This window comes from Brassica napus, chromosome C7 (assembly GCF_020379485.1).
Source record: "Brassica napus cultivar Da-Ae chromosome C7, Da-Ae, whole genome shotgun sequence".
NCBI classification, from domain to species: domain Eukaryota; kingdom Viridiplantae; phylum Streptophyta; class Magnoliopsida; order Brassicales; family Brassicaceae; genus Brassica; species Brassica napus.
Window position 1 is genome coordinate 47,215,730 of NC_063450.1, and position 23,806 is coordinate 47,239,535.

Genomic DNA, 23,806 nt, shown 5'->3' on the forward strand with positions numbered 1-23,806 from the left:
AATATTGTTTGATCCAACGAAAGGAGGTGTTTTCATCCTAAACATTGCATTTGTTTTTAAGAAGTTGTCAAATGTCTAAGCATATTGGTCTTTTTTTTTTTTTTCAAGTTGCATAGATTTTCAAGGACTTATTTTTTTCATGTAAGTACAGTAGAACATCTATAAATTAATACTCCATAAATTAATAACATCTATAAATTAATAAATTTTGCCGGTCCCAACTTGTGCCGGTTCAAAATATGACACAAATCGATAAAATAATAAGATAGTAGTTTTTTAGAAAATTATATGTAAATATATGGTCCCATTAAAATTATAAATTAATAATTTATATGTATACATATTTTATATAAGTAAGAACATATTATTATATTGTTTGTTTTATATTCACAATGGAATTATCTTTATATTTTCTTAACACTTAATATATTTTTGATGAGATTTAGTAATATTATATTTAAAATCACATTTAAGTTCTATGCGATATATATTATATACACCAAATAATATAAGAAAATTAATATAAATGTTAAATTTCAAAAAAATAACAATTAATGTGTATACACCAAAATCAAATATTTTTCTTATCTTGTAATAAATATATCTTAAAATAATAAATCTAAATATGGAAACTTTTGTAAATTAATATCTCTATAAATTAATAAAATTTCAAAATCCCAACATTATTAATTTATAGAGGTTCTACTGTATATGCTTTTTAAAAAATTGCATATATTTTAAAAGGATTGATAACATGTTTAAAGATGTGTCTTTTTATCCTAGGCCTGGGCATTTTAACCTGGACCCGAAAATCCAAACCGGAACCGACCCAAAAATACCCGACCCGGACCCGGACCGAAAATTTACAAGTACCTTTTGGGTCTAAAATTGTTTTACTCGAATAGACCCGGAACCGAAAGGAACCGGCCTGAATAGATCCGGACCCGAAAAGAACCGACCCGAATAGACTCGACCCGGTAAGAACCGATTTGTACCCGACTTAAAAACATGTATATCTAAAACTATGATATTTTTGTGTTATATTTTATACATATTATTTTATGATTTAGTTGAAATATCTTTTGTTAACAACATTTTTTATTATTTTGTAATATTGTTTAAGTAATATGAAGCTTTAAAATGTAAAATTTAGAGTTTAAATTTTTTTTATTTTAATTATTAATAGTTTCATTTAAGTTATTTTGTAAAATTTTAGATATATATGACAAATATCAACTAAATTTGATGGAACTAGGTATGTCATGTCTTTTTCAGATCTTAAATACTCGAACCCGACCCGGACCCGATATGGACCCGAAAAGTTATGGGTATTTTAATTATAGATCCGAACCGACCCGGACCCGAGAAGAACCGATCCGAACCCGAACCAAAAATTTCTAAGTATCTATTGGGTCTAAATATTTAGGACCCGAAAGACCCGGACCCGAAAGGAACCGGCCCGAACCCGACCCGAAGACCCAAACGCTCAGGCCTATTTTATCCTATAAATTGCATAAGTTTATAAGCATTTGTCTTTTCGTTCATTTTCATATCAACTTCTATATACATTTAAAGAATCTTAATTTTGTTTAAAAATATTCGGGTAACTTGATTTCTTAAGTAATTTAATTATTTTATAATATTATATATTTATTAATTATTACTATTTTTAGTGATGATATTTTTTGGTGATGAACCAACTATGATAAACCATTGCAACTATTGGTAATGGTAGAGTCTACTTATGAACATTTACAATTTTTAGTGCTAATCCTTACAACTATTAGTAATGATAGGTTTTAGTGATGAACCATTGCAACTTTTGATGCTAATCATTATATAATTTTTGGTTAACCATTGCAATCTTTGGTTGTTAATCATTGCAACTCTCAACCTTTATATAGAAGTCGTAGGTATTGACAAGTAGTAATTAAAAACAAATAAGCTGTAGAAATAAAGAGAGATATATCCATTTTTTCAAACCATCACCAAAGATCTTGAATAAACATATATAAACACAAGATATTTTATTTGTTATTTATGTTCTTAGCCTAAAATACGATAAACTTTATTTGTCAAATACTTTTTGACTGTACGTACATTTTTATATGATTTCAAAAAAATCATGAATATGTTACTAAACAAGATATCTTAATTTTATAATTTATATTAGAAATTTAGAAATGATTAGACATATCTTATTTGGTCTTGATATAATTGTAATAATACTACAACTAACTTATAAATAAAATATAGATTTTTAATATTATCAATAAAATATATACAAAAAATATAGTTGTATACAAGATAAAATGTGGTATGTTTTTTCATAAAATAAGTTCACATGCGATATTGCACGGATTCCTTACCTAGTATACACTAATATAAAAACAAGGCACGCTTCCGTGCTGTTTATTTAAAAAATTTCATCGATATTTATCATGTATAAACATGGTTGATTTTGTTTAAAAAAAACATCGTTGACTATGGCAATGATTATACAGTATTAATACGTATAAAAATTGTTGTATCAAAATCGCGATCACAAACCAATTATGCGAATATTTTGATAAGTCTTATAAGGGTAAGAAAGACATTCCATTTCAGTAAGAGGTGGTTGAACAAGGAGGATATTAGAGCATGATTATCGGGTAAAACCCGTTTGGGTTTCTAATTTTTTTTTTTTTGTTTTATCTGATTAAAAAAAATAATTAAAAACAGAACCAATCGCGGGCCGCCACGTGTCGTGGGGCCTGCGAAATAGTGTAACAAACAGACCAAACTTATTTCTTATTTCGCGACATCTGAAGCCGGTTTTTATGAAAAGTGTGGGGTCCACTCTTTAAAAAACCCATTAGATCTTGCGTTAAAGATGACCTTAGGGAAGTTGTCAACAATGGCTGCACCCTTCAGACTTCCATTGAAAGATGATACTATAGCTTATATTGCAAGTTGTAGAAAGGGTTAAGGCATTGGCGAAGATCAAATTATCTCAATTAAGAAAAGTACATCGAGGAACTCAACAGGAAAATGTTGACAACTAGTATGCAGATGATAATGCTATTACGTAAAGTAAAGTTGAGGCATTAAAAGAGCTAATTAATAAGGCTTTAAAAGCAGAAGAGATATACTGAAAACACGACTTTTAGAAAGTGATCGAAACTTAAAAATTATTTCAGGCCATAACAAAACAAAGACAGTACAAATTAAGATCGCCAGTCTTCTTGATGACTCTGGGAACAATGAAGAATCTGTAGAAAATGAATTGTAGCCATTGCTACGAACTCATTTATACTCCTCAAACCCTACAGTTTGATCTCGTATTGGCACAAGTTAAACACGGTGTATCAGATGAAATCAATGAGGAGCTTGTAAGACCAATATCTGAACACGAGATAAAGATCATAGCTTCATTCTAGATGCAACCTGAACAAGCGTCTGGTTTATCAATTTTTTTGGGAAATTGTAAAGGAGATATAACTCGTTTGGTCAATGAATTTCTAATAGAAGGTACCACCGTTGTACTTAATGAGAAAAATATGTCTTATTCCTGAAAAGGAGAAACCAAACAATATTATAACTAGGCTAAGATCCGCACCTTGCACGAAATCAACATTATATATATAAATTATTTTATATATTAAATATTTTTACATATTATGAAATAATTAATATATATTAAATAATTAAAGTTCAGTAACTATTAAATATATAATTAAATTGGTGCGAACATATAAATCAATTTTATTAATCCAAAATTTTTTTTTTTATATTTGATAGGATATGTAATTAAATTTAAATGATACTAACATAGATAATATATTTTAGTATATTTTTAATATTAATGTCTATTAAATGATGATTTCTACTCATATAATTTTTTTGATCATTTATATCTTTTGTAAAAAAAAATTAAAATACTGATAACAAAATTTTCATTGTGGGATTAATAGTTTTAGTAATTTATAATTTAAAAAAAATAAGTTGTCAATGATCGTTCAAAACTTTTATCAAAAAAATTGTTCAAAGTAAATTTTGAAACTAAAATATTATATTTTATATGGTTTATAGTTTAATTTAAAATGATATATATATATATATATATTAATCTTAATAATTAATTAAATTAGACTTTTTACTTATATAATTTTTGTAATCATTTGTATTTTGTCATAACAAAATTTTTAAATCATGGATCATAAAATTTGAATGTGAGACTCTTAACAGTTTTAGTAATTTATGGCCGTTTGTAAAAATTCAAAATATAACATATACATAAAAAATCTAAATTTTTATTATATGGTTATTGTGGTTGTTTAATTTATTTAATGGTTTAAAATTAAACAAATATGATAGAAGATATACTATTTTTTTATCAAATCTTTATTATTCAAAATTATTAATTGCCATATATACTTTAGTCACATTAGGCAATTCCGTAAATTTTATTTAAGGAAATAATAAAGTACATTAATGATGAATTTATTGTTAGTTTAATAAAAACCTTATTATATAATTAGATGGACCAACATATTTCTCTAATGATTCTAAGAATCATCTTAGTGATGACATGTGGCTACAAAAAGAAGTTGTAATGCTTCTCAAATAATATATAGGGGATTCATACTAATTAGTTTATGCAATGTCCGTTTTTTTTCTGAGACATAAGTGCCCCATCAACCACCAGAGGTTCACCTACAAACAAGACTTCTTTGGCCAAAGTATCAGCTAGGATGTTCCTCTCACGAGGTATCCAAGAGAAATAAGCAGACTTAAACACTGCTGCAAACGATAATATATCCGAAATCACTCCATAGAGCTCCGGTACACAATTCCGCTTGTTGTGTAGTCAAGGGCACAAGAACGGACCGCTTCTCTAAGAGCTAAGCCCTCAGCCATTAGCGGTGAGGCAACAAACTCCAAATGATTCTTATGAGGGATATCGCAGGGAGAGGAGAGGACGACCCACCCTAGTCCCGCCAGGTTTCTAACCGGAAGCCAAACTGCATCAGTTCTTACCGTAATTGCATCTGCAGGGGTCTGAGGCTGAGGCAAGGGGCGATGCGGTCTTGAAGCTTGCTCCTTCGTTAGAAAATCATTTAGAAAATCAATGGTGTCTAAATTTTCTTTGGCTAGAAAATCATTTCAAAGGTCTTATGCCGGCAGTTGTTTTACATGGGCTAATATCTGAAACCCAGCGGCATCAACTTAAAAATCCAACAGGATGGCTATTTTATGGATTTAGATTTTCAACAAAAGGTGTCTCTTATTATTTACCAAAAAAATGATAAAAAATTTCGTTCTTGTTTTTTTTTATGTAGAAAATTATCCTCTCTTATTTTTACGACAAATCTCCATGATATTTTTCTTTTCACTGTAAAATAGCTCACAAATGGCTAAAAAGCTCGTACATGTCTCTTAGATCAGGCTCAGCTCTAACATGTTTTACCGTAGTCAATCATAGCCAAAGAAAACTTAAACAATATAGTACAATCCCACTAAACAATTACAAGCATAACTTCATTTAACCCTTACCCACGGCTCTGAATATATGTGCGGGAAGAACAAATCTTAAAAGGAATACGTGAAAAAACCTAACAACTACTAAATAAATATCCAGACAATTGATATTTTTTTCAGAAAACTGACAACTGATATTACTAGTTCATAAAAAGAGCTTCGATTTGATTTTTATATATAGACTTGAAATTCTTTGTAAAATCTACATGGGAGGTTTGCGACAGTAGCATTGGTTCAAATGACAAGCATAAGATACTTCTCCTTTTGCCTTGCAATAGTCAAAGCAAGCAGACACACCACAGTTGGTATCATCTGCAGGTAATACCGTATGTTCTTCAAAAGGGCATTCACAACCACCCTTCACACAAGTGGGGTGTCCTAGTGGTGACGGACATTTGAGTCTAGCACAATCAGAGTTCTTCTTGCAAGGCTGATATCCAGTTCGTGCCAGAATCGATATCATGTATATTATTGATATATGTATAATCATGAATCATGCTGATGAGGAGTACGAATAGTTAATTACAAAAAAAAAAAAACTATTTGATTTAAACTCACATGTTGAAAAAAGTAGAATACCAATGAATATCAAAGCTGATTTCTCCATTTTTTTGTGTTAGTCTCTTTTTTTTTTTGCATAACTAAAATGATGTATTTATAATTGTAAAAAGGAAGTTTTTTTAAAAACCAAGAAAAATATTTTTTTTCTTTTGTAAAAGGTCAATATTCACATTTATTATTAGCTAATTTTCTTAACTGATATATCAATCGAAATCTGAAATTTTTTAATGCTTCAATCATATACTTCCTATATCCATGAAGACTGTTACTTTGACATTTTGCACACAAATTAAAAAATGATTAAAATACATTTATGTTCTTAATAATAACATCTATTTAATTCCCTTATTATTAGAGGAGAAGCAAATTAGAAAAATAACCTTTAAAATATAAATTATTTACGTCTATATCGTTTTGCATACATGGAATTCTAGGATTACTCCTGTGAGTAAATACTTTTATGCAAACTTCTTCCGCTTGATTGACACCATATTCTATTCTCGTAAGATGATACACACTGGCTAAGAGGCCACCTGGTTCCACATCATAGGCACATTGGGAACATGAATAATTGTAACTATATACATATAAAATTACAGCAATAGACTGCCAATCTTGGGGTTTTATTTGTAAAGTTTCTATTCCTTGGTAATCGAAACCCAATGATCTATTAACCAGAAGACGAGGACAAAGTGCCCTGCATCTTTTCATAACTAAACTATTTACTAAAGATGCCACCGGACTGATGTGTTTCATAACTTGACAAGACCAATATTTTTTTTGTATGGTTTTACTGCAGGGTCCTACACCCTTTATTATAAGCATAGTTTCCACTACATGCAAATTATTTGCATGAATACATTGATTTCAACCAACGGCCATGGGCTAGTGGCATTTGAGAGATAACTTTAATACGGTGAATCCGCAGTTCGATCTTTGTTGGTCACCAAATAATTTAACATTGCATTCCTGAAACCCACAGAATAGTCGGTTGATCTCGGTCGCCGAACACTGTGGTTAATTAAAAAAAGAATACATTGATTTCTTAACATCTCATTTGTCATCATCATCAGCCTACTTAGAACAATAATAAAAAATGGAGAATCAGTGTTAATTAACTAAATCAGATATTTTAATAATATTTTGAACTATCATAGTCATAAACCTGAAATTCAGATCTATCATTGTCTTCTTCCTACATATAACAATGATGATTATATGTTCAAATCAGCTTCGGTTATTTTAAAAGATGAAACAACATACCAAATTATAATAATGAAAAATCAGAGTTACTCTTAGTTAAATCAGATATTTTCTGCTTCAAAATCGTAAATAGGAGATCAAATTTATTCCCATATATTTCAAACATATATTACATTACAATATATATGGCATTGATTATTAAGACTTATTCGCTTTTTATATTTGTTTGAAATATTAAAGTAAAGTTAGACATTAATATTTTAGCGTTTGGAAATTAAAACAAATTTGCGCAACTAAAAGATATTTGTTATAAATCATGGAGTGGATTGCTATTAACCAAGATCAGAAGAGAAGGCCCAAGAACCATGTCTAGGCCCAGCTGTGGCCGTGACCAAGAGGAGAGAGAGTCGGCCTATCCTTTGGCCGACTTTAGTCTTAGGACGTTTTCCATTTATCTGTTTTATATCTTTTCCTATTTCATGTTGTATTAGGTTTTGGATAATTTCATTTTTCCTATACTTTGTAATCCTTATATAAGGAACCTCTATTGTTCATTAATAATACACAGACAAATTCCCCATTCTTTTACAACACGTTATCAGCACGATCGTCTCTAGATCCCTGAGACAAATCGAAACCTCTAAACCCTAAAAGCCAAAACCGGCGACCACACCTAAAATCCTAATCACGTTCTTAGTTCATCCAAGAACTCAGTTGATCCCTCTTGAATCCTAGACGTTCTCAGATCACGTTCTCAGCTCAGAAGAACTGTCCAGCTCGCGATCAACACCCGAAGACGCGATCGCACCCGAGACAATCCGATCTCCGCGCAGCTCGCAGCCGAGACGCCTCCAGCCCGCGATCGTCCCATCCGCGACCCGATTGCATCCGTTCGTCCCCTCTCTCTCTCTAAAGGTGGTCCGGTTCTAAACCCCTACAAACAAAGGTATAACTTAATTTGAGAACCTAGATTGATCAGAAACCCTAATCCATTATTATGGAAACTTTGATCTTGATCAAAAACCCTAAAACCTACAAGATTAAAATCGGCAATCTCTTAACTAGAAATATAGAAATCGTTTCCTTAGAACTTAAATTGATTGTTCCTGATTTGATTTTGAGAAACCTTAATTTAGGAATCGAAACCCTAAAACCTAAAGGACTGAATTCGATTTTAATTGATTGAATTGTTTGTTGATTTGAGGTTTTAGGATTGTTAGACTGATTGAAGTAATCTGATCTAGAACTTGAATCCTAAAGGCCTTGAAACCTTTAATTAAAGCCTGCAGCCTTAGTTTTTAAAAGTAGAAACCCTAAATTCATAAATCAAATTGCTAAGGTTGTTTGCATTACATATGAATTTGAATTGAATTGCATTCGTATTGTTTAATGAAATCGACCAGCATGTAGAAACATACGAATTCGAATCTGATTGCATTGAAATACATATGGCCGTGTGGCCTTTATCTCCCTGGTACATGTAGAATCATATATTAGGATTGTTCGCACCATGGTCAAAATAGATTTACATGTCCAATCCTATTGCTTGTCCACATAGTCGTGCGGCTTGTTTGATTGGCACCATGGTCGATTAGATTGATTATTTTCTCATAGATGCGTAAGACAAGTTTGTGGCCGAGCTTGTTATACCATGCGGCCACATGATCACATTGTGAACCTAAATTGAAATGATGATGTGATTCAGATGTCGAAAATCTCAAATAGAGACTACGCAGCCCTTAATCTCTCCGGAGATAACTACTTGCAGTGGGCGCTAGATACAAAGATCAGCTTAAGGTCAAAAGGTCTTGGTGATACAATCATCAAGGGCAATAATGAGACCGACAAGAATCGGTACAGGGCTATAAGTATTATACGCCATCACCTCATTGAAGGTCTAAAAGATCAGTACATTACGATGGAAAATCCACTAGAGCTTTGGGATGCTTTACAGCATAGATATGATCACCAGAAAACGGTGTTACTCCCAAAGGCCAGAAATGACTGGAAGAATCTAAGATTCATGGATTATAAGTCAGTGGATGAGTACAATTCGGTCTTGTTTAAGACGGTCTCGATGCTGAGACTTTGTGGTGAAGTAGTAACCGAAGAAGAGTTACTAGAGAAAACATTCTCTACGTTTCATTCCTCAAACATAATCCTGCAGCAGCAGTACCGAATGAAAGGCTTCGCCACATACACTGATCTGATCTCGTGCCTGCTACCGGCCGAGGCAAACAATGAGCTCCTGATGAAGAACAGTGAAGCTAGACCTGTCGGATCTGCTCCATTACCAGAGGCTAATGAAGTTGAAAAGAAAAATCCCAACGAGTGCAATTACATCCAGAATGATAAAAGATCACACGGCAAAGGCCGTGGTGGAGACAGGAACCGTGACAATTACTCGAACGGTCGAGATAGGTACTTGGCCGGCCGGAAAGGAAACCACAATAATCGTGGTCATGGTTCCAATCCCGGCCGTGGCCGAGGCGGTTATGGACGAGGTCGAGGTGGTATATCCAAACCGTCTTACTCGACCAAATCCGTTTGTCACAGATGTGGGATGAGCAACCATTGGGCCAAGAATTGTAGAACTCCTAAGCACTTATGTGAGCTCTACCAAGAAAGTATTAAGGACAAGAACCCGGAGGCTCATATGGTCCATGATTCCGGATATGAGGCTGATAGAGAATCCGATGTTGCAAATGACGACTTTATGGACTTTGAGACTTCTGATTGTCTCAAAGACTAAAATTTTCGATACGACTTGTTTTATTGCTTTATGATTGTTTTATGATTGATTTGGTGTTTTTAATTTCGGTGTTCTGCAACTTTAATAAATGAAAGTTTTGAAGTCTCTGAGAAATGAAATCTTATTTATAGAAATGAATGACGAGATGAGCATACTCGTGGTGGATAGTGGCACAAGTCACACAATACTTAGAAATAAAAGATATTTCTTAAATCTCACAATGCAAAGTGCAAACGTACACACCATTGCATGTGTAGCCGGCCTGATTGAAGGTCACGGCCAGGCGTATGTGTTGATGCCTAAGGGCACTCATCTAGAGATCAAAAATGCCTTGTATTCCCCAAGATCTAAAAGGAGCCTATTGAGTTTCAAAGACATAAGATTGAACGGTTTCCATCTTGAAACATGGGAAGAAGGAAATAAAGAATTCCTTAACATAATTTCGATCACCAAAGGCTATAATAGGATCCTAGAAACCTTACCTGCAATGTCTACTGGCCTATACTATGCAAAGGTCAGTATGATCGAGGCTAATACCTGCGACAATTTCACCTTATAGCATAACTGGCTTGGCCATCCCGGTACTAACATGATGCGAAAGTTGATGATGAACTCACGAGGGCACACGTACAAAGAAGTTGTCCCATGCAATCTCACATGTGCAGCATGTGCACAAGGGAAACTCATAACCAGGCCGTCACCAGCCAAAGTTAATAAAGAGATTATAAATTTTCTGGAAAGGATTCAGGGAGACATATGTGGACCAATACACCCACCTAGTGGGACGTTTCGGTATTTCATGGTCCTGATTGATGCATCGACCAGATGGTCGCATGTCTGTCTACTGTCCACACGGAACTTGGCATTTGCACGCCTGCTTGCTCAGATAATAAGACTGAGAGCACACTTTCCAGATTTTCCTTTAAAGACTATACGTCTAGACAATGCTGGTGAGTTTACGTCCCAGACGTTTAATGACTACTGTATGTCCATGGGGGTAAGTGTAGAACACTCTGTGGCACATGTACATACACAGAATGGCTTGGCCGAATCATTCATTAAATGTATCCAACTGATAGCCAGACCATTGCTCATGCGGTCTCAGCTCCCGGTATCAGCGTGGGGACATGCCGTATTACATGCAGCAGAACTGATTCGCATCAGGGCATCTAGTGAGCATAGATATTCGCCATCCCAGTTACTCACGGGTCATGAGCCAGATGTGTCTCACATCAAAACATTTGGATGTGCCGTCTACGTTCCAATTGCTCCACCACAGAGAACGAAAATGGGACCACAAAGGAGGATGGGAATATACGTAGGATATGACTCTCCGATCATTATAAAGTATCTTGAGCCAACAACCGATGATTTGTTTAAGGCTAGATACGCAGACTCACAGTTTGATGAGTCCACATATCCGACCTTAGGGGGAGATAACGACCGTTTGAGCAAAGAAATCGAATGGTCTCGACCATCAATATCTTGGCAAGATCCTCGGACTAAAGAATGTGATATGGAAGTCCAAAAGATTATACATCTTCAAAAGCTAGCTAATCAACTGCCAGATTCATTTGCTGACCCAAATCGAGTGACAAAATCGTATATCCCGGCTTGTAATGCACCAATACGAATAGATGTCCAGAAGGGACAAGGTCAAGTGGCTACAGAGTCTAAACAACGTCTCAAACGTGGTAGACCTATTGGTTCCAAAGATAAACAGCCTCGGAAGTCCAACAGAGGTGCTGAATCCGAGAGCATCAAGGAAACCGTCCAGAACATTGATGGACCGGTCGAGCCGACCCAGACGGTCAACCCAAGTGAGCCGGCCACACCAAATGATCCGACTATTCCAAATAATGGGGTTCGGGACGCCGAACTTCATGGGACACAAGGGCCGAACAATCAAGAGATCTCTATAAATCATATAATGTCTGGAACGAAATGGAACAGAAATGATATCGACGTCGATGATATATTTTCTTATAAAGTAGCACTTGAGATCATGGAAAAAGATGAGGATCTATAACCCACGTCCATATATGAATGCATGCAAAGATCAGATTGGATCAAATGGAAAGAAGCTATAAACGTGGAGTTAGAATCATTAAAGAAAAGAGGCGTTTTTGGCCCTATAACCGTGACACCTAGAGATGTCAAACCAGTAGGATACAAATGGGTCTTTGTGAGAAAGAGAAATGAGAAAGGAGAAGTAGTGAGATACAAAGCACGGCTTGTAGCACAAGGATTCTCACAGAGACCAGGAATAGATTATGAGAAAACTTATTCCCCTGTGGTGGACGCAACTACATTACGATACTTGATCAGTCTGGCTGTGAAAGAGAAGCTTGATCTGCGCCTAATGGATGTAGTAACTGCGTATCTATACGGTCCACTGGATAATGAAATTCATATGAGAGTTCCAGAGGGTATTGAGCTCAAAGATAAGAAAGGTTCTCGAGAACAGCATTGTATTAAGCTGAATAAAGCCTTGTATGGTTTGAAACAATCAGGTCGAATGTGGTACAACAGATTATCAGAGTACCTAATGAAAGAGGGTTATAAGAACGATCCAATAAGTTCATGTATCTTTATAAAGAGATTTGACAGCAAGGGCTTCGTGATTATGTCTGTCTATGTGGACGACCTGAATGTAATTGGAACCCCTGGAGAGATTTCCCAAACGGTCGAATGTCTAAAGAAAGAATTCGAAATGAAAGACTTAGGAAAAACTAAGTTCTGTTTGGGACTGCAATTTGAGTATGTGGATAATGGAATCCTTGTGCATCAAAAGACATATACAGAAAAGATACTCAAGCAGTTCCATATGGACAAGGCTCATTCCTTGTCGAGTCCTATGGTCGTGAGATCCATAGACCTTGAGAAGGATCCATTCGGACCAAGGAAGCCGGACGAGGATATGCTCGGGCCGGAAATACCTTATCTAAGTGCCATTGGAGCCTTAATGTATTTGGCTAGCCATACAAGACCGGACATAAGTTTTGCCGTGAGTTTACTGTCTAGATTCACTTCATGTCCAACACTTAGGCACTGGAACGGAATAAAACATCTGTTCAGATATCTGCAAGGAACAACCGATCTCGGATTGTTCTATACCGATCGGCCAAAAGAGAACATGGCCGGATATGCAGATGCTGGGTACTTATCTGACCCACATAATGCTAGATCTCAGACAGGTTATGTGTTTATACACAGTGGGGCTGCAGTAAGTTGGCGGTCCACAAAACAAACCTTAGTGGCAACATCATCTAATCATGCCGATATCATAGCCATGTATGAAGCAAGCCGAGAGCTTGTGTGGTTGAGGAACATGACCGGCCATATCCTAAGGGAGAGTGGCTTGGCCATGGGAAAGGAAAATGAAGAACCAACGATCATCTATGAGGACAATGCAGCTTGTATAGCTCAACTCAAAGATGGATACGTTAAGGGAGATAGAACAAAACACATCTTGCCTAAGTTCTTCTTCACCCACGACCCGCAGAAGGCTAAAGAAGTTGAAGTGGTTCAGGTTCGGTCCAGTGACAATTCGGCCGATCTGTTCACTAAGTCTCTGCCAACCTCAACGTTCAGGAAGCTGGTTCATCAGATAGGAATGCGTCAGCTAAAGGATCTTCAGTGATGCCTTCATCAGGGGGAGTGTCATGTGTTGTACTCTTTTTCCTGTCTACGGTTTCCATTTTTTTTCCACCTTGGGTTTTTGGTTTTTCTAAAGAGGTTTTAATGAGGCAACGTCGTGCATGATACAAACCCATATGGTTATAGCATCCAAGGGGGAGTGTTATAAATCATGGAGTGGATTGCTATTAACCAAGATCAGAAGAGAAGGCCCAAGAGCCATGTCTAGGCCCAGCCGTGGCCGTGACCAAGAGGAGAGAGATTCGGCGTCCAAGGAGAGAGAGTCGGCCTATCCTTCGGCCGACTTTAGTCTTAGGACGTTTTCCATTTATCTGTTTTACATCTTTTCCTATTTCATGTTGTATTAGATTTTGGATAATTTCCTTTTTCCTATACTTTGTAATCCTTATTTAAGGAATTTTTATTGTTCATTAATAATACTAATAATACACAGACAAATTCCTCGTTTTTTTACATCAATATTATTTATTTAGTGTCGTATATACCCAATTTTATTACCGAAATTTTTGCATTAATTGTGCTACCAATCGGTTCTTCTATATAAACATCAACCTATATCATAATGCATTTCATCGCATTCATAAACTCTTACCTTTTTATACGATCTTCTTTTCCCAAAGTTTTAAATGGCTGATTATAAAAGGTTGGTCTACCGTATTTTCTGGAAAAGAAAAATAAAAACACGAATCATAAAATGGGCAGAACTTTTACATACATATTATTCCATGTAATTAATTTTAATATTTAACATTTTATATTGTAAATTTAGAAACCATATTTAAAAAAGTTTTACTTTTTTTTGTAAATATAAAGTTAATCTCACTCCGTGCAAAACACATATCTCTACCTAGTTAATATATTTAAGATAAATAAAATTATATATGAAATCAAAATATTTCCCAATTAATATTAAACATTAAATAAGTATTAGTTGTATTAGAATTTAATACATTCTTTGTTTAGCAAGAAAAATGTTAAGATTACATTTATATAATGAATTAGAAAAATCATTTAGGAAAAAGAGTATCTGTGTACAATATATTATTTTGAGATTCCTTTTTTATTTTTAAATATGTCAAGATTCACTGACACCAACATAATTGACCGTAACTTTTGACTAAATTAAGTAACCAAGTAATGACTGAAAGAGCAGTATTTATATTTACTTACTTTCAGCTTATTTATTTAGCAAAGAAAAAGACCGATTGTTTTATTGGTTCAGTTCAATTTAACTTTAGTTCGATTAAAATACTTAAAACGTTGTTGACAAAAAAATATACTCAAACGTTGCTTCTTCACCTGTTTTTGCAGTAAGGGAAACACATTAAGAAAAACACATTAATTTTATATGCAATAGTTACTGACTTTTAATTATTTTATATATATTTATTATTTCATAATATGTAAGAACATATAATATATAAAATAATTTATATATATAATGTTTATCCCACGCAAGGCACGGATCTTAATCTAGTTACCTTTTAAAAATATGATAAGAGTTTTATGCGCACATCGATGCTTGTATAGTTGTATTTCTTATAATTCTGTATAATTAGTTAATATAAAAAGTTATTAAAAATATTATTTACAATTTGATATTTTATATCATGAAACTTTAAAACACTATTGTTTTGTAACTTGTTTTACATAATTATTTTATATGTATATTAATTTATCGTTAGTAATTAATAAATTTCAAAAATTTTGGTACAAAACATTGTTGTGCTTATTTCACTGATTTACTTTTAAGAAAATAAAGTTGTAAATTTAATGTGATATGATTTTAAGTTGTATTACTCTGATTTAAATTATTTTATATTTTCTGTGAAACAATTTATGAATATTGATACTTTGGGCTCATTTGAATACTCGAAAAGAAAATCTATCTACGGACTGCACCTTTGAGGATTAGTATGAATCTTTTCATAGGTCTAGGATGCCCTAAGTTAATATATATATTTATTTTATTTTCTATTTGAATTTAAAATTTCTAAATATCCATTTTGCATTAACTTTTGATGATTTCTAAATGGTTTAATCCATCTTTTATATGTTTCAAATTTTATTTTAATGTTTTTTATAATTCAAATTAGCTAATATTTTCTTGTACTGAATTCACAAACATAAGAACATCAATAGTAAACTAACAAACATACAACAAAATAATATAATTTTGTACTATTCGTAGTTTATTTTTATTAAACTAAACATTCATTTTGGTGATTTTTTTCTCTTTAGAGGTTATTTTTCTGACAAAAGTTTTTAATGCTATTATAGGTATTTCTTTTCTTATAGATCCGCTTTATTTCATCGTATGTCTAACTATAAAAATGAAAAATGTCCTATATCCGTCTTGTTGAATAGATTTAGATTCTAGATTTATTTGATCTAAATGTTATTGAAAACTTAAATTAACTTAGTATCAACTTAATTATAGTGATATTTGTATAAATAAATATGATTTATTTTTTATTCATGTTAGAAAATAATTTTGATTTAGTGGTAAATCTATTTTTTAAAAAATTTAAAATTTTGCATAAAATAAATTAATTTATTATAATATAATTTAAAATAGAAAGCTTCAATATTTTTAAGGAACTTTTTTTATATTAGTAGAATGTAATCTCTTTGTAAACTCTACATAGGAGGTTTGCGATAATAACAACGGTTCAAAATACAAGCATAAGCTACTTCTCCTTTTGCCTTGTAATAGTCAATGCAAGTAGCAACACCACAGTTGGTATCATCAGGTAATGCCATATACTTGTCAGGAGGGCATTCACAGTTACCATCAAAACAAACGGGTTTTGAGGATGAACATGTGACTGAAGCACAATCGGAGTTCTTCGCACAAGTACGTGCCAGAATCGGTGTACCTGTACGATATCATGTATACTGACGTTGTATGTATTAATGTATATATATAATAATGTAACCTGCTGCTGATGAGGTCGATGAATAATTAATTACAATCTATATATATAAAGTTGGCTTTTTCCTTCTTATAACATGTGGAAGGGGTGTTTATTGACATGTGTCCTCATGTTTTTTTTTAAATCTTTTTTCATTTAAATTATTGCAATTTGCTCCATCAATTTCTAATTATGTACTATATAATCTTTCTCATATTTATTGGTCCCTAAAATTCAAGAAATAAATAAAAGAATAAAAAATATATTTTAAATATTTAATTTATTCACAATTCAAAATAGCATAAACTTTCACCATTTTATTATTTACTAATTTTTATTATTTCATTTACAAATTATATATTTATTTCACTATTAATATCATAAGAAAATCAAACTAAGAATAAGAAACTAGAGCATCAACGCAAATAACCAAGAAAGCGGGACAAAGAAAGAATAATAATCGAAAGGCCAAATCCACCAAGAAGCAGGATGATATATGACTAAAGCACTGGAATCACAACCAGTAGCTAAAAGGTAAGAAATACCTCACAAACTAAACAAAAACATACAAGATGGCCATGCAAGTGCAAAACCACAAAGTTCTGGATAGAAGGGACCAAAGATCCAAGAGACTAACTCCGCACACCTATACCAAGAGAAATATAGAAAGAAAAGAAACAACTTGAGAGAGGGAGAACAAAAGACAACCACTGAGAAATCAGAGACTAAACTTGAGACCATAAATAACCTTCCAAGCCCACATAGCATACACGAACGAAAACATTATCCAAACCTGAAGTGGCAAACATGGTGAAAGGGAGAGCCACCAGAGATACGATGAAAGCTGCAAAGAGATGCGAGAATAGAGAGGGAAAGGGAGACGAAATGAAATCAGCAAACTATGGAGCCGTCCTCGAGATATAAAAGAGAACATATAAATCAGAACACCGAAAAATAGATCTTGAAAACCAAGACGAACAGAGACACTATTGACGGTAAGCCAACAACGATGAATACAACATAAAAGACGACTAAACTCTGGCCCAACCAAAGAGACGCAGTTCCAAACATCAGCTGAAATCTAAGGAAGAAGAGGACCTGTCAATATTGACTGGAACAGCCTACAATGCCGTGAGAATCAACCGAACAACTGAAAACTCATAAACCTGATCTACAACAAATACCATATAATCTCACATGTGAAGAAGGCAAGGAAGAATAAGAGAAAGAGGTGAATCTTTTTCCGGTGATGGTGAGAACTATCGCACACCAGAAAGGTAAGGAAATACATAGACGGTGACAGCTCAAGGTCAAAATATGGGGAGAGGGCATAAAACATAGTTATAATTTTCAAAAAAATAAAATAAAATAAAATACAATTTTGACGCTGAAACCGTTAATCTTATAATCAACAAATGCGTAAATACAAAGTTATTGAAATTCAATATTCTTTTACGTTAGAGGCTCACTTCACTACTAACAAGTACTATACAAACAAAAACAAATTATTCAAAAAAACAAACACAAAATATATTAATATATCACCTACTACATAAAACACACTAAAAATACCAAGTAATACTCTTGACAAATAAAAACGACAACAAAATTACATTATCCAAAAAATCATGCTCTTAGCAATAATAAAACAATATTTTTGCGCGGACATCTCCCTAGTAGAAAAATAAAACTTCATTTACTCACACGTTGAAAGAAGTGGAATACCAACGAATATCAAAGCTGTTTTCTCCATTTTTTGTTGTGCTAGTTAGTCTCTTTTCTTTTTGAATGACTACATGGTCTGCTTACAGAAACTATTTATAACTGTTAGAAAATAAGAGTTTTCTAACCATGAATAATATGTTATTTCTTTCACTTTTAAAACAATATGTTTTATAATTGTGTTTCATTGCTTAATAATTTCTTTCTTTTCTTTTGTGAAAGGTCAATATTCTCATTTATTATCAGCTAATATCTTAACTAATACATCAATTGTATCTGATAAATTTTAATGTTAAATCATGTACTTAGGAAAGAGTATCAGTGTCCAATGTACTGTACTACTCTGAAATTACTTTTTAAAAATATGATAAGAGTTTTATGAGCACATCGATGCTTGTATAGTTGTATTTCTTATAATTGTGTATAATTAATAATTAGTTAATATAAAAAGTTATTAAATATATTATTTATAATTTGATATTATATATCATGAAATTTTAAAACACTATTGTTTTTGTAACTTGTTTAACATAATTGTATTATATTTTATATTTATATTAATTTATCGTTAGTAATTAATAAATTTCAAAACATTTGGTACAAAACATTATTGTGCTTATTTCGCTGATTTACTTTTAAGAAAATAAAGTTGTAAATTTAATGTGATATGATTTTAAGTTGTATTACTCTGATTTAAATTATTTTATATTTTCTATGAAACAATTTATGAATATTGATACTTTGGGCTCATTTGAATACTCGAAAAGAAAATCTATCTACGGACTGCACCTTTGAGGATTAGTATGAATCTTTTCATAGGTCTAGGATGCCCTAAGTTAATATATATTTATTTATTTTATTTTCTATTTGAATTTAAAATTTCTAAATATCCATTTTGCATTAACTTTTGATGATTTCTAAATGGTTTAATCCATCTTTTATATGTTTCAACTTTTATTTTAGTGTTTTTTATAATTCAAATTAGCTAATATTTTCTTGTAATGAATTCACAAACATAAGAACATCAATAGTAAACTAACAAACATACAACAAAATAATATAATTTTGTACTATTCATAGTTTATTTTTATTAAACTAAACATTCATTTTGGTGATTTTTTTTCTCTTTAGAGGTTATTTTTCTGACAAAAGTTTTTAATGCTATTATAGGTATTTCTTTTCTTATAGATCCGCTTTATTTCATCGTATGTCTAACTATAAAAATGAAAAATGTCCTATATCCGTCTTGTTGAATAGATTTAGATTCTAGATTTATTTGATCTAAATGTTATTGAAAACTTAAATTAACTTAGTATCAACTTAATTATAGTGATATTTGTATAAATAAATATGCTTTATTTTTTATTCATGTTAGAAAATAATTTTGATTTAGTGGTAAATCTATTTTTTAAAAAATTTAAAATTTTGCATAAAATAAATTAATTTATTATAATATAATTTAAAATAGAAAGCTTCAATATTTTTAAGGAACTTGTTTTATATTAGTAGAATGTAATCTCTTTGTAAACTCTACATAGGAGGTTTGCGACAATAACAAAAGTTTAAAATACAAGCATAAGCTACTTCTCCTTTTGCCTTGCAATAGTCAAAGCAAGCAGCCACGCCACAGTTGGTATTATCAGGTAATGCCCTATACTTGTCAGGAGGGCATTCACAAGTACCATTAAAACAAACGGGTTTTGAGGATGGACATGTGACTGAAGCACAATCGGAGTTCTTCGCACAAGTACGTGCCAGAATCGGTGTACCTGTACAAAATCATGTATATTGACGTTGTATGTATTAATGTATATAAATAATAATGTAACCTGCTGATGAGGTAGATGAATAATTTATTATAATAGAAAAATACAACTTCATTTACTCACACGTTGAAAGAAGTAGAATACCAACGAATATCAAAACTGTTTTCTCCATTTTTTGTTGTGCTAGTTAGTCTCTTTTCTTTTTAAATGACTACATGATGTGCTGACAGAAACTATTTATAACTGTTAGAAAATAAGAGTTTTCTAGCCATGAATAATATGTTATTTCTTTCACTTTTAAAACAATATGTTTTATAATTGTGTTTCATTGCTTAATAATTTCTTTCTTTTCTTTTGTGAAAAGTCAATATTCTCATTTATTATCAGCTAATATCTTAACTAATACATCAATTGTATCTGATAAATTTTAATGTTAAATCATGTACTTAGGAAAGAGTATCAGTGTCCAATGTACTGTACTACTCTGAAATTACTTTTTAAAAATATGATAAGAGTTTTATGAGCACATCGATGCTTGTATAGTTGTATTTCTTATAATTGTGTATAATTAATAATTAGTTAATATAAAAAGTTATTAAATATATTATTTATAATTTGATATTATATATCATGAAATTTTAAAACACTATTGTTTTTGTAACTTGTTTAACATAATTATATTATATTTTATATTTATATTAATTTATCGTTAGTAATTAATAAATTTCAAAAATTTTGGTACAAAACATTATTGTGCTTATTTCGCTGATTTACTTTTAAGAAAATAAAGTTGTAAATTTAATGTGATATGATTTTAAGTTGTATTACTCTGATTTAAATTATTTTATATTTTCTATGAAACAATTTATGAATATTGATACTTTGGGCTCATTTGAATACTCGAAAAGAAAATCTATCTACGGACTGCACCTTTGAGGATTAGTATGAATCTTTTCATAGGTCTAGGATGCCCTAAGTTAATATATATATATTTATTTTATTTTCTATTTGAATTTAAAATTTCTAAATATCCATTTTGCATTAACTTTTGATGATTTCTAAATGGTTTAATCCATCTTTTATATGTTTCAACTTTTATTTTAGTGTTTTTTATAATTCAAATTAGCTAATATTTTCTTGTACTGAATTCACAAACATAAGAACATCAATAGTAAACTAACAAACATACAACAAAATAATATAATTTTGTACTATTCGTAGTTTATTTTTATTAAACTAAACATTCATTTTGGTGATTTTTTTTCTCTTTAGAGGTTATTTTTCTGACAAAAGTTTTTAATGCTATTATAGGTATTTCTTTTCTTATAGATCCGCTTTATTTCATCGTATGTCTAACTATAAAAATGAAAAATGTCCTATATCCGTCTTGTTGAATAGATTTAGATTCTAGATTTATTTGATCTAAATGTTATTGAAAACTTAAATTAACATAGTATCAACTTAATTATAGTGATATTTGTATAAATAAATATGCTTTATTTTTTATTCATGTTAGAAAATAATTTTGATTTAGTGGTAAATCTATTTTTTAAAAAATTTAAAATTTTGCATAAAATAAATTAATTTATTATAATATAATTTAAAATAGAAAGCTTCAATATTTTTAAGGAACTTGTTTTATATTAGTAGAATGTAATCTCTTTGTAAACTCTACATAGGAGGTTTGCGACAATAACAAAAGTTTAAAATACAAGCATAAGCTACTTCTCCTTTTGCCTTGCAATAGTCAAAGCAAGCAGCCACGCCACAGTTGGTATTATCAGGTAATGCCCTATACTTGTCAGGAGGGCATTCACAAGTACCATTAAAACAAACGGGTTTTGAGGATGGACATGTGACTGAAGCACAATCGGAGTTCTTCGCACAAGTACGTGCCAGAATCGGTGTACCTGTACAAAATCATGTATATTGACGTTGTATGTATTAATGTATATATATAATAATGTAACCTGCTGATGAGGTAGATGAATAATTTATTATAATAGAAAAATACAACTTCATTTACTCACACGTTGAAAGAAGTAGAATACCAACGAATATCAAAGCTGTTTTCTCCATTTTTTGTTGTGCTAGTTAGTCTCTTTTCTTTTTAAATGACTACATGATGTGCTGACAGAAACTATTTATAACTGTTAGAAAATAAGAGTTTTCTAACCATGAATAATATGTTATTTCTTTCACTTTTAAAACAATATGTTTTATAATTGTGTTTCATTGCTTAATAATTTCTTTCTTTTCTTTTGTGAAAGGTCAATATTCTTATTTATTATCAGCTAATATCTTAGCTAATACATCAACCGTATCTGATAAATTTTAATGTTAAATCATGTACTTAAGAATTAGTATCAGTGTCCAATTAATGTACTATTCTGAAATCCCCTATATATTATTTGTGAAACATTACAACTTCTTTTTGTAGCCACATATCATCACTAGGATGATTCTTAGAATTATTAGAGAAATAGGTTGGTTCATCTAATTATATAATAAGTTTTTTTATTAAACTAACCATAAATTCATTATTAATATCATTTATTATTTCCGTAAATAAAGATTAAGGAATTGCCTGATGTGGGTAAAGTATATATGACAATTAATGATTTTGAATAATAAAGATCTGATAAAAAAAAGTATCTTCTATCAAATTTGTTCAATTTAAAACTATTAAAATAATTTTTTTTAAACACAATAACCATATTATAAAAATTTAGATTTTTCTGTATATTTTATATTTTGAATTTTAAAAAATGACTATAAATTACTAAAACTGTTAAAAATCTCACATTCAAATTTTGCGATCCATGGTTTAAAATTTTTGTTATGACAAAATACAAATATTTACAAAATCATATAAGTAAAAGTCTAATTTAATTAATCATTAAGATTTAAAATATATATGTATATATATCATTCTAAATTAAACTATAAACCATATTGAATAAATAAATATTTTAGTTTCAAAATTTACTTTGTTTAATTTTTTTTGATAAAAGTTTTGAACTAACATTTATAATTTTTTAAAAAATTATCAATTACTAAAATTATTAATCCCAGAATGAAAATTTTGTTATCTGTAATTTAAAGTTTTTGCTATTAAAGATACACATGATCAAAAAAAATATATGAGTAGAAAGCATCATTTTAAAAAAATAGACATTAATATTAAAAATATTCTATGTATGTTAATCTCATTTAAATTTAATTACATATCCTATCAAATTTTTTAAAAAAATTGTTTGGATTAATAAAATTGATTTATACGTTCGCACCAATTTAATTTTATATGTAATAGTTACTGACTTTTAATTATTTTATATATATTTATTATTTCATAATATGTAAGAACATATAATATATAAAATAATTTATATATATAATGTTTATCCCACGCAAGGCGCGGATCTTAATCTAGTTACCTTTTAAAAATATGATAAGAGTTTTATGCGCACATGGATGCTTGTATAGTTGTATTTCTTATAATTCAGTATAATTAGTTAATATAAAAAGTTATTCAAAATATTATTTATAATTTGATATTTTATATCATGAAACTTTAAAACACTATTGTTTTGTAACTTGTTTTACATAATTATTTTATATGTATATTAATTTATCGTTAGTAATTAATAAATTTCAAAAAATTTGGTACAAAACATTGTTGTGCTTATTTCACTGATTTACTTTTA

General features: G+C 30.9%; 2 protein-coding genes and 4 non-coding genes across 6 annotated transcripts; 4 read left to right on the top strand and 2 right to left on the bottom strand.

Moving 5' to 3' along the window:
• The first annotated feature begins 6,023 nt into the window (after positions 1–6,023).
• Positions 6,024–6,121, top strand: LOC125590996. Its single transcript, XR_007326987.1, has one exon. It is a non-coding gene; the product is annotated as a small nucleolar RNA R20 (small nucleolar RNA).
• Positions 6,122–18,257: 12,136 nt separating this feature from the next.
• On the top strand, positions 18,258–18,358 carry LOC125591002. The gene has a single exon (XR_007326993.1). It is a non-coding gene; the product is annotated as a small nucleolar RNA R20 (small nucleolar RNA).
• A 1,455-nt stretch (positions 18,359–19,813) lies between these two features.
• Positions 19,814–20,316, bottom strand: LOC111198909 (putative defensin-like protein 307). The gene is made up of 2 exons (XM_048762918.1): positions 20,223–20,316; positions 19,814–20,102 (listed from the first exon to the last, which is right to left on the bottom strand). Exons 1-2 carry the CDS (start codon positions 20,269–20,271, stop codon positions 19,864–19,866), a joined length of 288 nt encoding a protein of 95 aa, XP_048618875.1. The 5' UTR covers positions 20,272–20,316; the 3' UTR covers positions 19,814–19,863.
• LOC125591000 lies at positions 20,171–20,265 on the top strand. Its single transcript, XR_007326991.1, has one exon. It is a non-coding gene; the product is annotated as a small nucleolar RNA R20 (small nucleolar RNA).
• A 1,404-nt stretch (positions 20,317–21,720) lies between the features above and the next one.
• Positions 21,721–22,260, bottom strand: LOC125590031 (putative defensin-like protein 307). The gene is made up of 2 exons (XM_048762916.1): positions 22,130–22,260; positions 21,721–22,009 (listed from the first exon to the last, which is right to left on the bottom strand). Exons 1-2 carry the CDS (start codon positions 22,176–22,178, stop codon positions 21,771–21,773), a joined length of 288 nt encoding a protein of 95 aa, XP_048618873.1. The 5' UTR covers positions 22,179–22,260; the 3' UTR covers positions 21,721–21,770.
• LOC125590997 lies at positions 22,078–22,172 on the top strand. Its single transcript, XR_007326988.1, has one exon. It is a non-coding gene; the product is annotated as a small nucleolar RNA R20 (small nucleolar RNA).
• Positions 22,261–23,806: the final 1,546 nt, after the last annotated feature.